At 37.0% G+C, this 17300-nt stretch overlaps 1 protein-coding gene across 2 annotated transcripts in view; it reads right to left on the bottom strand.

The window, feature by feature from the left end:
• APOO (apolipoprotein O) overlaps positions 1 to 17300 on the bottom strand; it is a 30722-nt gene that overhangs the window by 4087 nt on the left and 9335 nt on the right. For both annotated transcript variants that reach the window (XM_032679495.1, XM_032679496.1), the window contains exons 4-7: positions 16982 to 17036; positions 15864 to 15959; positions 13374 to 13465; positions 7967 to 8074 (exon numbers count right to left, since the gene is read on the bottom strand). In XM_032679495.1, the coding sequence (XP_032535386.1) occupies positions 7967 to 8074; positions 13374 to 13465; positions 15864 to 15959; positions 16982 to 17036 (351 nt within the window). The remainder of the gene's footprint in view (positions 1 to 7966; positions 8075 to 13373; positions 13466 to 15863; positions 15960 to 16981; positions 17037 to 17300) is intronic.

The following is a 17300-nucleotide window of genomic DNA, read 5'->3' as shown; positions in this document are numbered from 1 at the left end:
TAATGGGCATTTACATATTTGGAAAAGCTAGGTTCTTCTCAGAGGTTCACACCAAAAGGACACGGAGAAAAGGACAGAGGAGCATGGCAAATTTTTCTTAGATCTAAAGGGCAAAAAATTATAAATGTATCACACCACTGATCACTGGACCAGGTTTTCCAGAGAACTTTCTAAACCTCCACCCTTGGAAATATTCAGCACAAGGCCTGAGCCACCAAATCTAACTTTGAAGCTATCTCTGCTCTGAATGGGGGGTGGTTGGGTGAAATGATCAGAAGATGGCACCCAGCCTCAATTGCTCTTTAATTCTACACATGAAAATTAAATGGCATTTTCTTTTTATTCTAGAAAGACATTTTTACCAATATGACTTAAATAAGGAGACAATTGGTGACAGCCAACATGGCTTCACTAATGGCAAAGTGTGCCTGATAAAGTTGGTGGCCTTCTATGACAAAGTTACAGCGGTGGTGGATGAGGGAAGAGTGACTGATGCCATCTACCTTGTGCAAAGCATTTGACACTGTCTCGCACAATATCCTTGTTTCTAAACTGGAGAGACATGGATATGACAGATTATCCACTCCGTGGATAAGGAATTGGCTGGATGGTCACACTCAAAGAGTTGCCGTCAACAATTTGATGTCTGAGCAGAGACCAGTGACGAGTGGCATCCTCAGGGGTCAGTGTTGGGACTGGCTCTGTCTTACATTTCTGTCAGCAACATGGGCAGTGGGATTGAATCCACCCCCAGGAAGTCTGCTGACACCACCACGCTGTGTGGTATAGTCAATGTGTTGGAGGAAAGGGACCTGGACAGTGATAGAACCAGGGGAAATGGCTTTAAACTGAAAGAGGGCAGGTTTAGATTAGATATAAGGAAGAAATTCTTTACTGTGAGGGTGGTGAGGCTCTGGAACAGGTTGCCCAGGGAAGTTGTGGATGTCCCATCCCTGAAAGTGTTCAAGGTCAGGCTGGATGGGGCTCTGAGCAACCTGGCTTAGTGGAAGGTGTCCCTGCCCGTGGCAGTGGGGTTGGAACGAGATGATCTTTAAGGTCCCTTCCAACCCAAACCATTCAGTTATCCTGTAATTCTAAATGTGATGGAAAATGTAACAAAAGAAGCCAGAATAGACTGGAAAACATTTCACAGGATGGGGCAAATTTATACATTATAAACTAAACACAAAAAGGCACCAAGTCTATGTGACGCTGCATATTCTGTGCTGGAGATATGGACTCAATATATCAAGATTCAATTAGGAAGATAATTCTTAACTTTCTTATTCAAAAAATGCCTAGCAAGACCTTTGAAAGGTGATTCTTTCAAAAACCCATTTTGTTTTGATTGCTACTCTGGATATTTCACAGTACAGGAAATCACAACCACAAACCACACCCATTTCAAAATAATGGTCTATTCTGTAATTTTCCTGTATGGGAACTTTTAAGTTATGACGTTTTATTACAATTTATAATGAATAATCTGACTAACGATGCCTCACCCTAGGGTTTACTCAATCCTGAACAAATGAACTAAAAACAAGTTGTTCACACAGAGGTCTGTATTTTTCCGGTTGCCTGTTTTAACTTGTAAAAAGCAATTATCATCTAGGTAAGATTTTTTTTTTTTTTTTTTTTTTTTAGTGTTCTGAAAGAGGAAAAAAATCCAAAGCAACACACCCACATACACAAGAAAACAAGGGGCTTGCTAAGTTCCTTTGTTTCTGTGAGCTCAACAGATCTCAATACAGGGCTTGTCTTCACTAGATCTATTAAGCCTGAGTTATTTAATTCAGCCAATCCACTGCTAAACTGTCATTCCTCACAAAAATTCATTTGCTGAATTAGCAACTAAGAAGTATTTTTAACTCCATCCACTGCATATGCCCACTATGTCAAAATGAGCCTGAGTGAGACTGCTCAAGCAGTAATATGGGTTAGCCAGAAAAGGACATCCTTTGAGCTGGCACAGGAAATACACACACATAATTTTACAAAAAAGTGCCAAAGTCCTCTAGTCACACTCAAAACCAAATCAGAAGTAAAAAATGTGTTTAGATCCATGACCTAGAAGACAGACCTCCTCTGTGCCATGATTCCCTCTCATAATTAGAAGCAGGCACATATTCAAGACAGTCTTTCTACTTTCTGGCTCAACACAACCACTCCATAACAAATCTGAGTGGCCAGAGGAGTTCACACATCAGAGCTCTATCCTACAGTAAAAGGAGAAATATTTTCCCTTCTTATGCTTCTGATGGTTTTAATCGAAAAGTGACTGACAAGAAATCTCCATAACACATTCATTATAATATTCAATACATTGGGATTCCATGGGATTAAAAAAAAATCATTATTTGAAACTGAAAATGATACAACTACCATTTTCACATTACACAATGCTTTTTGTATGGTTTCAGTACATGAGTGATTAAAAGACACCCTGACTTAGCTCACAGTATCTAACAGAGATACATTGAGACCTTAATTTTAAACAATTTTAAAAAAACCCACAATGATTTATCTGAAAATTTTCCTTCCATGCAAAGAAAAACACCCCAAAGCAAACCAGCTTAATGTCAAAACCCCCAAACGTGTGGTGCCTTTTTCCCTCACAGCCAAGCCAGGTGCAGAAGTTAGTTTCTGTTGCTACCTCTGAAGAAGTTTTGCAGGTGGCCAGGCCTTTTTACACTGGCACCTATTCTTAGAAATTATAACTTCAAAGGTAGGTATACATCTCTCAGGCTTATGAGAACTCTTGAAAGGGAGAGTCTGGCCACAGAAAAAAAAAAGCAGCTGCAAAAGAAAAACATAGGCTCACCTGGGCTCAAAGATTAATGATTTATTTTTTTCTTCTGTCCTCCTTTGTTTGCAATGTATTGCTTAGAATAAAGAGAACATCACTATTCATCCTCCCCCAGTCAATCAATAACTCATTCTTCTTTTCTTTAAGTTAAGCTTGAACTTAACTCTCACAGAAATATGAGGCACTTGCAAAAATGCTGCCCCTAAAAAACCCAATTTTTTGTAGAGTAGATTCTGTCTTTCCCACCTCTAATGCATCTAAATTCCCCTCTGCCCATACTAAGGATCAATTCCAAAAGAAGTAATATTTTTTACAAGTTTTATACTCTTGTTGTTCTTACTACCAAACAATAAAAGGACGACATCTAACAGGAAACAGCATTTTCTGCCCAAAGTAGATGTTTATCTTTTAGTTCAGGTGACCAAACTTTTGCTTGTCTGTTCAGAAGCTTGTCTGTTCTGAAGACAAGCCCTTACAAGCATTTTCTGTAGAAAGAAGCTCTCTCAGCTTCTTATGCTGTGTTTGAAAAGATGGTCGAAACACAAGTAACTTAAAAACTCTCTTGAAACTCAATTTAAGGTTTGCTATGGTCACACCATAGCACTGACACCACAGCTTTCCTCAGAGCTTTCAGGTGAGGAAGGTTCAGGTCCACAACTTCCTTGATGTTTGTTCTGAGTAAGTGCAGGAAACCAGCACCCAAAGCTGAGCCCTCTTTACACCTGGAAGCACTCTGTAACCAGTTAGCACTTAAAAAAATACCCAGAGATAAATTTTTAATATTTATATCTTTTACACATGTAATAAAAACATATCTAGGTTAAAAATTATATATATTATATATTAGTGTTGCTAAATCACTGGTGGTGTCCATCAACAGACCAGACAGGAATGAAAACCAAATAATAAGCCCTAAGAATTTCTCTCAATCTCCAAAGCTGAAAGGGAAATTAGTTTTCTGTGAGATCTTACTACTAGCTGGGCCAAAGTGGAAAAGAGCACATGCAAGAAGAAAGGAACAAGGGATGAAAAGAAGAGTGTTTTTAGAGCTCTAGTGGTGCTCTGGTTTTGAACAATTTGGCCATTTCAGTAAAAACAAGGGGTGCCCAATTCAGTGTTGTGGGAATAAAGAGAATCCAGAACTGTTAAAAATACAGCAAAAGTCTTTGACTGGTATACAGACAAGACAAAGTGAGAACTAACCAAAGAAAACTGGGTTTGTATGTGCTTCAGTACATATTTTCTCACTGACTGGAACAAAACCTGGGTTTAAGTGACTTGATGCCACAACATGTGCCCTTGTCACTTAAGACAAAGTCATTACAGTATGAGAGCTCAAAACCTTACAGGACAATACAACAGCACAAATTATGGAAGTATTGAAACAGAGGCAGAAGAGGAAGGGCAAAAAGGCTGCATTTCATTAAAATAAACATCAAAATTAACTGACTGACAAGCAAGGCCCAATTGTTAGAAACTCACAGGTGGGATGTATTGAACTGTGGCTCTGAAATATTTATCTCTACGCAGTTTTCTGTAAATAAATTAGAATATATTTGTATAGAAAACCACAGTCCTAAAAATTTATGCTGTTGCACGAAATCCTCAAGCTACTATGGTTCATCCATCCCTCTGACCTAAGCTATTAAAGCTGATAAACTCAGCCAGTATTGAATACAGACTGCTGGGGAGAGAAAAAAAGGGGGAAAAAAAGCTGCAATTCATGGCTTAACAGTTCAGGTTGTTCTGTACACACTGGAAGGGAAAAAGTGCAGAAGAAAAGAAATGTAGAAAAAGATGATCTTACATGAATTGTGATATTATTGGGTAGAACAGAGAGACCAGTTACTCACAAAGATTAGCTAAAGGCATGCAGGGTATTAGCCTTCATAACTTCAAAACCCCAGTAATGAAAGTCTGATGCCTAAGGCTACTCAAAATGGTTTCAAACACTTCATTCTAAAAAACTGCATAAAGGCATAAATTAGTACGATTTTCTATAAATTTTGCACACTAAGCTTAAGATGAACAAAGTTTCAGGGACATATCTTCCATTTTACTATCACTTCCCCCAAAGTGGTAATATAAATGCTAATACCAGTTCCACTGTTTTATGTCAAATTGCTTCTGGTGAGTAAAGATCACTCCAGGAAGCAAAAGATTTTCAGAAGATAGCCCCCTTAAAATACACCTGGGCCTCCCATCTAATGGTTACATTTCTCCTGCCATCTCGTCTACCTTGGGGAAGAAGTAGAAAAGCTGCCCACTTTATATCAAGATAAAGAATACAGATGTTGAAAAACTACTCTCACTGTCCCTTATTGGGAAAACGTTTCATCCTTCTGGAAATAAAAGTATGAACACTGACTTTTACTTATGGCACTTGTGTTGTTTTAGCAGAGGGCTTTCACCCTGACATCCTGAAGAGCTCCATCCTTCAACAAGACAGTGTATTAAAAAACTTATCAGACTGACTTGCTGTATGGAGAGGCTGCAGCCACAGTATTTTGAAATGTAGCCACAGGAGGTCCTGGAATTCATCTTTCTTGGCAGAACTTAGAATTCAGTTGATATGACCTCAATTTGGCACAGGTTTTTGTTTCATAAAACCTTCAGAAAATTAACATACCACATTTCTTTTAATGACATATTGCTGCACAAACATGAAGTTATGCACAGCTGTGGTACCTATGACTTATCAAACAAATTATGAGCAATGTAACAAATTAATAGAAGCCAAGAAGAGCCACCCATTGCTTGACTATTTGCAAGAATCCTTCGTGGAGCAACAGGAAAATGCTAGAGTAAATGTCACAAAAACAAAAAATAACATCTTTTGCTCTGGCATAGTTTCATGAAATGGGTTACATCTGCTGCAATAACAACTCAAGAATAACATTTAGGTTTGTCTTCATTAGTTAAGGAATTGTCATAGTTGAATCTAGTGTGACAATAAGAAATATGTATACAAAAGCAACCAGTCTTCCACAGGGCTGTCAAATTACAACAGAAGTCCCAGAATTTATCCTAGAATGCTTTTACTACTTAAGTACACGACAGTTAAAAGTATTTTCTTCCATGACATTTCTGTACCAGTAAAAACTCCAATAAAAATGGAACTTCAACAGAAATTCTTTTGCTGGAAAAGTTGATATTGATTTGGTGGATCTTATCATCTACATGAACAAAAATTACTTATTTTGCACTGATATAACCACACAGCACTAGAGACAGACTGAAAAGGTTTTTCTAGGGTAGACTTCACATCTCACAGCTCACATTAGGGACATACCAGTGCTTACATGTACAAAAATAGTATAGATTTTTATTAACTGTGACTGATCGTATCCTTACAGAACATCACAATGCTATCTTCAAAAACAAACAACAAAACAACTTAAACAAAACAAACCTACCCCTACCCACCCAAATTCTCAACTACGTATTTTATATGGCTTCACCAATGCAGACCAAAGGAAGCTTCAGAGCAGACTTCTTCCATCAGAAACACATCTCAGCTCTCATTCTAGTCAAAAACATGACTTTTTACAACTGCTGCTCAGCTTCTCTACACACCAGGGAGACAATACCCTCCCTTCAACAACCTCAGAGGACAAAGCGCAGTACGGTTGTATGGCTCAGTGGGTAAGTGAACATCTGAAACACTGGCAATTTCATCAAGTTGTTACTGTTTCTTCATTAGAGTCACAGGATTTCTGCATCTTGTCTAATCCATCAAGTTAAATGGCAACAGTTAACACTAACAATATCTGAACAATGAGATGAATTTTAGGAGGACACCAAGCAATGGCATTTTGCTCCTTTGTGCACGTAACATGTTATAGCAACTAAGGGGTGTGATTTAAAGATTCTGCAAGGAGGAAGAGAAAGAAGTGTGTTTACTTAGTGGTCTCTGCAATTTTGCATGTCGTTTCTTTTTCTGCTGAGGTAGCAAGTGCTTGAATAAGCCTTATAATAAGATGAAAGCGTCAAAAGTTTTTGCCTTCCAGTAACAACCACATGTTTCCTTTTGAAAGGCTGAGACACAATAAAATGAAAAGCTCAGCTATTTTTTACTAATGCTGTCAGTTTGCCATGCTGAAATATTTTACCACTGCCCTTTTTCTTGAGATTCTTTCTGACAGCCTAGGTTTTAGGAAAGGTGCAGTACGATTAACTGACCTTTCTGTTTTCAAAGTGCATTTACTGAAGTGCCTTGGGCCAATACAAGATGAGCATCCACTGATGAAAGTCTCCACTTTCAGAAGACTCAGCAACTGCCAAGACACGTGAGCATTTCTCCAACCCAACTTGTTTGGAACTAATCCTACACCTAGACCTACCTAGAGAACTGGTCCCACATCTGCAGTCTATTCGAGTGCAACTGTCTCTCCAAAACATCTCTCTCCCAGTGGACATTTCCCTTACATCTTGGGCCTCAAGGCTAAAAATACCATGTTCTGGTCAGATAAGACTTCTGGTTTACAGCAACACAGAAGCTGTACCTCACTGTTACCCTGAACTGTTTCCAGCTGTGAGCTATGGCTCAAGCAGGGGGTCCAGAGCAGGAGACCAAGACTTTCTTCTGGTTCAAAGTTGTTTTCAAATCACCTGTTGGTTTTGCCAGGCTACATTAAACAACTACAACAAGAGATGAGAAGCAGCCTGCAGCTTGGGCAGCAATTTGTACCTTCAGAACAAGCATAGTTGCCTAGAAGTCAGGAATTAAAGTCGCAGTGAGTTTAGAAGTGAATTTAAAACCACAGAAGCTTTATGTTTCAACTTTCATTTCTTTAAGCAGCAGTTAAAAAAAAAATCCCTAAAAACCTTATAGGCTTTCCCTGGCACACATTTAACCACCTTGCACATTCTCCAGTCTCTCACACACTGCTTCACTAAGCTATGTACATATATTTCCTAGAAGTCTGTTTGCTTACCTGTATCAGATTAGACTAAAGAAAACTTACCAACAGCATTTCTGAAAGTTTTACTTGAAATAAGCTTAATATTTTTCCACAGCTTAGAAAGATAGAATGAAATATTTTTATCCAGAAATAAAAGCCAAGTCACAGTGGAAAAACCCCCACTATTATTTGTAAAATTTTTGTCTGAAAAGGTAGTGGTAAATTCAGAAATCAAGTTCCTCACACTTCTTACCTTATCACTTTTTTCCCCAGATTTCTTTTTCTTAGGATTATCCTTCCAAAGAGATTCTACAGCAATATATCCCTGAAGACTCCAATCATACAGCTGTGTGCCAGCAACCTTTGAAACAGAAGATTTTAGAAAGCATGAACTTAACAATCTGAAAAACATTACTTTGCTTCTTGTTTAAGTGGAAGAAGTTGAAAAACACAAGATATTTAACTCTTTCTGTTCAAGCTCAGGGTGTACAGCATTAATAAACATCTTGAAAAAAGATGACACATGAGGAATAAGAAAAACCAACTTGCTAAAAAACTATTTGAAGACTACCTGAAAATATATCTGTACAAAGAGGAGTGGAATGATGCTGCATGGAAACAATTCTGGTTTTCATGGTATTTGACATTCAACAGAATTAACTTATGCAAATCATTTCTTAATTTGACCATGCTCATTTTAAAGATCAAACCCCCCCCCCCCTACTTAGTTTGTCACTATTTTGCAATTTTATGTTCTTATTGCTTTGGCCAAACAGCAGGAGTACCCCTTTATTTCCTTTTATTTGCTGTTCAGAACTTGCTGATAGATGGCTGTAATAAATAACCAGCTGTCAACTCTCAAAACAGAACACAGCTAGGAAAGACTGTGTGTGCTATATTACACCGTCAGGTACTTGATAACAGGAAAAATCCCTAAGTCTAATAAAAAGTATCCCTCACCCCTTATGTGATATGGAACATTTTTATTGCAAGGCTCAGGTCTATACTCCCTTTCATATCACTATCAGTTTTCTTACAAATAAAGAACAGCAAAATGGACATTTTGCCCAACATAAACAGCTATTAAACTAAAAAGAACTTACGAGCTCAATAAATAAGAAGGTATTGCCCTATCTCCTACAGCAGGTAAAGCTGGAAAACCCAAACTATGAGAACAGGGCACATGCAAATGTTTCTAAAACAGTTTTTTGATGTCTCTGAGAAAGTTTTTGAATTACATTTTTAAGTTTCTTCCAATCTCCATCATTTCACTGCTCAGAGATTTCCTGAGCCAGAGGTGATTTCTGTGTGTGCAACAATGCCCAAGGAATTTCTCTCCTATGAACTTTCTGCATGGGGTACAAAGGGAAGTGCAACTTTTTAGCATCTAAAACACCCTGTGCCAAGGGGTTCTACTGTGGGGCAATTTGTCTGAACAAGAGTGATTACACCAGTTATGTGCCACAGTGGTACAGGATGTGATTCTGGGTAGAGACCATGTTCTAACTTATTTAATAAATTTTAAAAAAATATTTAATAAATTAAAAAAAAAAAACCAAACCCAAATCAGCAACTACATTTCCAAGTCACAACTAAAATCAAAATCTGGCCTCTTTTAAACACAATGTAGCCTGTCACCATTATAGCTGTACTTTGGTTTGAAACAAGTCTGTAGGATGCACTGGCTTTTCTCTAAACTTCAAGGTGATAAAGATCATCAGAAAAAAGCACATCAACTGAACCAGCTAAATCCCTAAAATTGCTCAATTCAAACATTACAGGTACAGATAGTTATTTTCTTTTTCAGTATCAGGATTTTTCATTCTCAAGCATTCAACAAAACAGTTGGCTCATCTGAAAAGATAGTGTGATCCCTTGTGCAAATCTCCCAGGACTGAAAAATAACCACAAAAAAAAAGGGTTTGGTTTTTTTTTTTTGTCTACATTGTTACTGAGGACACAGCTATCAACATCAAATGAGAAAAAAGAACTATGTATAAGCCATTTTTTGTTTCTGCTTAAAAGTAGTTCATTAAAATACTTAAAACACACTAAATGCCTAACAGTACAAACTTAAAAATATTGTTATTACAGGAGTCATATGACCACGTGACTTATGAATTGCACAAAATGAGAAACTCCAGCCATTCGTGTTGCTGGAGTGAAGTAGCTACATCACAAGGAACAGCAACCCAGACAGTTTACTCTGTCCCCAAACAACCAATGTTTAAACACTGTGCACACCTGCCAAGAGTCAGGACCCACACACACCTTCACAGTTCACATGGGTAGAAAAATATAGTTCTAGACAGACTGTAAGTGCAAGTGTCAAGGTCAACAGGAACACTGACAAGACATTTTTATAACTACCAAATGTATCCTCTCATGAAGACGAATCACACATTGGGCTTGTGTTGTGCACCTCCCATGGAGTGGCTGAAGAGGAAGCAGGTGAGTACTGCAGATGCCACCACTATTCTTGGTAGTGGCACTTCCAACCAGGAAAAGTAACAGGAACAATAACAAAACAAACAGTTCATTCAATTGTTCAAAGTCTTCAAACATCTATACAAATAGTTCCTTTCAAAGAAGGACAAGTTGTTCCATTCAGTCTCCTGGAATCCTTAATTTCTGGAAGATGATTTCCAGCTTGTTTGTGTTAAATTACAACATGCTGAAATACCATCACTGTCCAGTGCAACACCATAAGTTTGTATGCCAAATTTTGAACAAACAAGTTCAAAAGTCAGATGCAGGGGTTCTCAACAGGGACTCTGAAAGTTTGAAAGTCACTTTGGGCCACGAACACCCATACTGGGCACTACTGGGGTAGCACCAGTGGTCTCCAAGGCCCAATGTGCATGGAAACGAGCTTCCATATTTTAATTCCACATAGGACCATAATCACGTGGTATTGACTGTGCTGTATCTTATACAGAATTACATACACACAGAATTATAATTAGCATTCTCTCTCTACATTGCCTGCTGAGAAACTAAACTGGGAATGCACTGGTTTTTGTATATTGACACTGTTACCTAAGCAGTCATAGTGCCATGCAAGCGTTCAGCAGTAAACACGGATCAAACAACCCCAACTCCTTCTTTCCAACCCACAGCTCCTGGAATCATGTCATGCTCCCAGCTATGCCAGTACAGCTGTTTATGCCTTGTGGACTGAACTGGGCAAGGTATAGGTTCAAAGGACATAGAAATAATGTGCTTTGTTGCTGAAGAAACAAAACTTGCATATTAGGAAGCTTTTTTTTTCCTTTCAAGAAGGAGGAAAGCATAACAAACAGTATTTTAGGAAATTTAAAAGATTCTAACAACAAGGAACAAAATTTAATTCTAATGATAGAGTGATTTAAGTAACTACATAATGGAAAATTTTTTCCAGATGAAAGATAAGCCACAGTAAATACAAAATATTTTGAATATATTATATACATTTTCAAAGCACTAGTTAAAGTTTCAAAGAAAAAAACAAACTTTAGTCTTAAATTCAGTTTCCTTACCACATATACAGTCTGACCTTTTGTTCAAAGCTATAAAAATTAATGTAACACTTGCAGTGAGGAAATAAATCCCTTAAGAAATTGTGTTTTATTAGGGGAAAAAAAAAATAATAGTCTTTGCATTTCTTCAGCCTCCAGTTAGATGATTAGTGTCTGTAAATTACCTATTACCAATGATGAATTCATTGCTATAACTTCATTTAGTAAGTCATCACTTTAATTGAAGAAAAAGGTTTACTTCCAGATGAACCAAGTGTTGTACCTCAACTGCAAATGTATTTTGCTGCATTTATTTCCAACTCTCCAATGGAAAATCTTAAATAAAAGTGGGAAGGAAAAAAATCTACCACATAAAAAACAACACAAGACCAAATGAATTATATGACTGAAATAAAAAAGCAGTGGTGAAGTACTTAAATGTGGAAGAAAAATAAAAAAATCCCATAATATAAAAAAATAGATTAAAAAATAAAACTTATGTTCCAGAATATTTCCCACACTGTTTTATTAAATTGGCAAGTGAGCCCTGTACTGCAGACATCCCTTTCTAGGCTTACAGAAATTCTCTGAAAGGCCTATGAAACATTTCAAAATAATAAGAGAGGAAAGTGCTTCCAATTTCAGATTAAAGCATAAAAATTATGGATGGTAAGATCTGATATGCTTAAAATTTTGCTTTTTTAAGAAAAGCAAAGCACAAGAGAGATTAGAGGAACCAAAACAGTATCTAGGATATCACTCTCCCCACAGAAGTTTCCAAATTCATATGTCTAGTGTCCTGACCAAGTCAACAAAGCTAAACCTATTCCAATCTCCTATCAGATTTTTCATTACAGTCAAACTAAGAACTGTGAATTAATCAAAGAGCAACCATACACTTCAAAGTTCTCATAAAATAAACATGGTATTGTGAAGCTGTTAGTAGCAAATCCATAGTTAAGACTGAACTGAGCTTCTTTCAAAACAATAACATCAGTTTGAACAGCGTTCAGTCGCTTCCCACTTCATTGTTCAGAAGGCAACTACAATTTTAATACACACTTCTCAACAGAAATGTCTAAGCTTCTTAAATTTTGATTTTTTTTCCTGCCACTTGCATAATTTCCACTCTCTGAGAATAAGTCAGCAGAATTATATGTATTTAGAGCATCCTGGGAGCACTAAAAAAAGATTCCATCAAAGATCAGAGTATCACCCTGCTGGCAGAGTACAAACACAGCAGTTTTGACTCCTCCTAAGTCAATGACCTTTCAGTTTTCAAAGAACATCATATGTTCTTGACAATGTGATATTATCATTCTGACATCTCAGAGTTATTCACAAGTGGCCAATAACTGGATGGCAAATTTACCGAAGGCTGAAATATAAAGAATTTCTGACACATTAAAATAGGTGCACTATGAGTGGTTAAAAGCTGGATTGGAAACAGAATGTGCTGAGAACTGAGGAATCTGCCAGTACAAATAAGTGTGGACAGCAAGGTACATAATCTGACATTAGTAGGGGCTACTATTTGGTCTCTTCAGTTCTTTCTTTCACAGGAAACCCACTTAAGCAACTCTAAGTTAACATGCTTCTTATGTGCCTAAAACAACAAATCTGTAAAAAGAGAAGGCAGCCCATAATTATGCAGAAGCATTCTTACCCCCTTCCAGAATGTGCATGCTATCTTTCTTAAAACCCTAATCAACAAAAACCAGAAAATATCAATAACGTTTATCTCAAAATGTTGTTCCTATCATTTCTCCATAGAATTTTTTTTCTTTCTTTTCGTCTATTTTCAAGATATTTCAGGCCTCCCTAGCATTTTAAGTAAACACACAAACTGTATTCACTAAACATATTTATGCTAATATTATTTGAGGTTAGAGATTTAGAAAGGAAATTATGTTCCTCAAACAGAGGAGACTACTGCAGATGTCAGGAAAAAAAATGTCACTAAAAGGAACAGGATGTCTGACTGTCTTTCAGCCCAGACTGTACGTGCTTTGACAAAATAACTGTAATTTTGTTAAGTGCCAGGAACACTGAAATGACTTTCAAAAATGGACTACCAGTTTAAAGGAAGGCAAATTAATTATTGGCAAGGAGCCAATAATCAAAATAAAAGACACTTCTCCAAATAAAGGTATCATCACTGACCTTTGCAATAGCAACCGCTTGCTGAGGGTAATACATGGAGGTAGCAATACCCATGAGACTCACAGGGTACACCAACTTCTTGATTTTTGAGCCTGTTTCATAACAAAAAACAAAAAAACCAAACAAAAATATTGTTAGAGTATACATTAACCAAGACAACTGAATGGCCCTAACATTTTATTTATAAACAATTTTCTTAAATACAGTTTGGCATATTTTCTGTTCAGCCCTACTGCTTTCTTAAAAAACATAATTACCCTAATTAGTAATTATTCTTTTAGCCTTTTTAAGACAATGTTTTTATTAATATCTTTCCATAGTGAAAACTACTGTATAACTACATGGATGCCTCTGGTCAGTGGCTGCATCCAGCTCAAAGTGGGTTCAGGGGAGATAGGCAGCAACACATCAGCCACAGGCTAATTTGAGCAAGCACAGTGCTGGTCGACATTCACTTCAAGCCAAATATGAAAGAAACTAAGACCTGCAGTCAGGATGCAAATATGACTGTGATTCTGTGATCTTACCCTGTAATCAGTGAGCAGCCCAAGAGTCCTTTGAGCTCTCCTGCACAGTAGCTGGCTGCATGACAGGGTCTCCCTTTGAGGGACCACTCTCAAGGCTACACCTGCTGCAGAGATCCCTTAGTCCTCGATACTGAGAGATTCCTCGCTGCAACAAATCCTCAGTAAGTGACTAATAGTTTGCTAAACTTTGTAAGCTTCATTAAGATTGTATCTTAGACAGATTGTGCACATATAATCCTTCGGACATGAACTGCTGACCAAGTCTGGGACTAGGACTGGACCCAGCTGCACCTCGACCCCTCTGAGTAGGAGTCTGGAAAGCAAGGAGGTCATCTCTGAATCTTGTGACTCAAGAGGAGGATCATCCCCAGATAGGTCTGTCCGACCCCGTCCTCTGTGCAGTGCCTAACCAAGTGTACCTTGCCATCAAATCTGCTTAAATCACTGGTTTATGTCAATAAAGACATTGCTGCTTCTCTCTTACGAGTGAAGCGCATCACTCCATATGCAAATTAAGGTTAAAATAATTATCTTCAGTGGCATTTTAAATCAAGCTGGATGACTGCAAAATATTCATAGGATTAAACTTTGAATACCATATTTTCTACTTAGTGGGCAGCTGTGTCTTCAAGTGTTATGGTTAGACCTGGAGGATTTTATCTGCATCTTTCCAGAGGACAATTTTTCCAGTAAGATCATGGGGGAAGGGATGAAAAAAAGAGGACATTTGGTTCTAGCTTTCTGTGGCATCAAAATTAAGGGGCACTTCTACAGCTTGAATACTTTCTAGAAATAGCAGTCAGTATTGTAGAGCATAACCAGGAAAAAAGTTTTTAAATTATAGTTCCTCACAAATCACTTTTATTATGAGGTATCTTTATTTTTAATAAACTTAGGATCCTCTAATATTTCAATTCCAGCCCCAAGACTGCACTTTATCCCTCTGTCCCCATTTTGCTACAGTCCTAATGGAAGCTGATCACATTCATCATCACATAACTTGAGAAGCAGGAATTTGAAGAGAAAGAACTTCAAAGGGCAAAGTTGGAGACCTTGATTTCATTTAAAAAAAATATGCAAGGAAAAAAACAGTATTGTATTCACCATCTTCACTGGAAAATTAAATATTTTGAGAAGTGCATATATTCACAGAATACTTTCCATTTCTAGGGAGCCGAGCACACACAGTTTGTTCAATATGTTCAGGCCCCACAAAGGTGTATTTTTATCTAAAGCAAATCCTCACTGGTATTTAAATTCTACAATTTCACAGTTGTTACCTACAAGTTTTCTTCTTGTGTTACTTCACTGTATTAAGAATATCTCAACACAAACATAAAATACAATTAACATTTCTTAAACTAATGTTTCTTTCTATGAAAGCGTAAACGTTCCTTCAACAAGTGTGATGAAATTACCTGTATCACTTTTCTATAGTGCAAAAGGTGCAGGTATCTATAGTACACCCAGAGTTCACAAGTGTATCTGCTGAATATCACCACCTGCAGCAGCTCTGTGCCTGGACACACAAGGAACTTGAATACACAACTGATTGGACACGCATCATAGTTCAGGAGCCTCGGTATTTTACCATAGTTCATTCCTCTGTAGTCTTCTACAGTAACATATGTGATCAAAAACTTAAATAATTAAAAAGATTCTTAGGTAAAAAAACTCCAAACTAATCCTTTCCCATTTTTGTCATACTAAGCTAGAACTGGGAAATATCAAAGTAACAAACTGCAGTAACAAATACAGCATTCATAAAACAGTAATTGATGGTTATTACACACCTTTTACATGAAGTTTCCTTATAGTTGGAGGAACATTGTAGAAACATTTGTACAGCTTGTACATTTAAGTCAGATCTCATCATCACAATTAAAAATTAGTACCTTAAAACCCACAAATAAACTACTTCTCCCAAATCATAACATAACCAGTTCAAAAGGTTCCCACTTACCTCTAGCAAGAAACAATCCAATAATTCCAGCAAAACCTATCACACCAAGTCTTGGATAAAATCCAGCAGGCGGCTTTTGGAGAAATTCATAGCCCTCTGAAAAGAAGTCAGAACAAAGTGCTTTAATGTAATGTGAAAGTGTGTTTGTGATAAGGAATCATCAATACACACTGGTAATTGTTACAAAACACAAAGAGTTATCAAAACACATTTAACTATCATGCCCATTTTAGACTTGCTGGCATAAAATTCAAAGCTTTTGAGATGTTCTCTAGTGACACATGAATGAAACTGAACATCGTATTGTATTCACCAATTTTCATAGAAGCTTTTGCTCTTTTGCATCTCGATCATATCTTTTTCAAATTAGTGATAAAAACCTTTGCGAAGTGGAATTTTACAGTTACATGTTAACAGGAATTAGTTTCAGTAAAACACTGTACAAAAAACAAATCACAGAGCAATGGAAAGACACAGGATAAACAAAGTTCACTCCAAGATGTGAGGCCGATGGGGAATGGAAAACCATGAAAAATCTTCCATACAAACAAGTTCAAAAGGCTGAGACTGCTAAATTTAAGGAAAAGAGGTGCAGTATCTGAACTGAGCTCTACATAGCATCCATGCTCAGTCCTGGTAAGCCTAATTATGAAAGGATGCTTACAAAAATAAAAAACAAATACAAATTATTTTGGATTAATTCAAAATTCTTTGGAGATCCATGGAAGTAAACCAAAATGAAAAGGCTGAACATTACAAACAAAAGACCTAATGTTTGCAACAAGTTATAATCATTACAGGAAGTTTCAGCTACCAGGCTGAGTCATGCAAATACTATTGGCTGGGAATAAATTGTGAGGCTTTTTTCCTTTATTTTCCTGCATAACTAATTTTTGGTGACATTGATAAACATAGATGCTGGTCTCAAATTTTAATTGTTTAGAAACGTAGTGTCCTAAGTGACCCACAAAGGAAATTTAAACAGATACACAGTGCAAATAAAGTAAATGCATTAGAACTCATACATATAATGATGCTTACTGGAATTTCTTTTTAACAGAAGATATAGTACAGTCCTGCATTTTAAACTGCTAGTTAAGAAAACTCAGCTGATTTACCTCTACCATGCTCAACAGCTTTTTCTAAATTGGGCATAGCTTTGGCATAAAGATCCTAAAAAAAAAAAAAAAAAAGAGAACAACGGTAAATAGATACCAAGTAAGTAAAATATTAACTATAGACTGAAACTGACCTGACAAAGAAAGGAAAAAAACCCTGTAACAGGAAAGAAAAAAGTGCTGGGTCACTAAAATAACTCCTTGTATTCCCACTTCCACCCTTCCCTTGTAGGGCTATGCTTGCCCAATGTTACATTCGGCATAACTTACAGATTTGTCTCAAAGTAGTCTTTGGACACAGATGAAATATAATACTTTA

This window comes from Chiroxiphia lanceolata, chromosome 2, assembly GCF_009829145.1.
Source record: "Chiroxiphia lanceolata isolate bChiLan1 chromosome 2, bChiLan1.pri, whole genome shotgun sequence".
NCBI classification, from domain to species: domain Eukaryota; kingdom Metazoa; phylum Chordata; class Aves; order Passeriformes; family Pipridae; genus Chiroxiphia; species Chiroxiphia lanceolata.
Note: the sequence above shows the minus strand (reverse complement) of the source record. Positions and strands in the feature narration are given on the sequence as shown.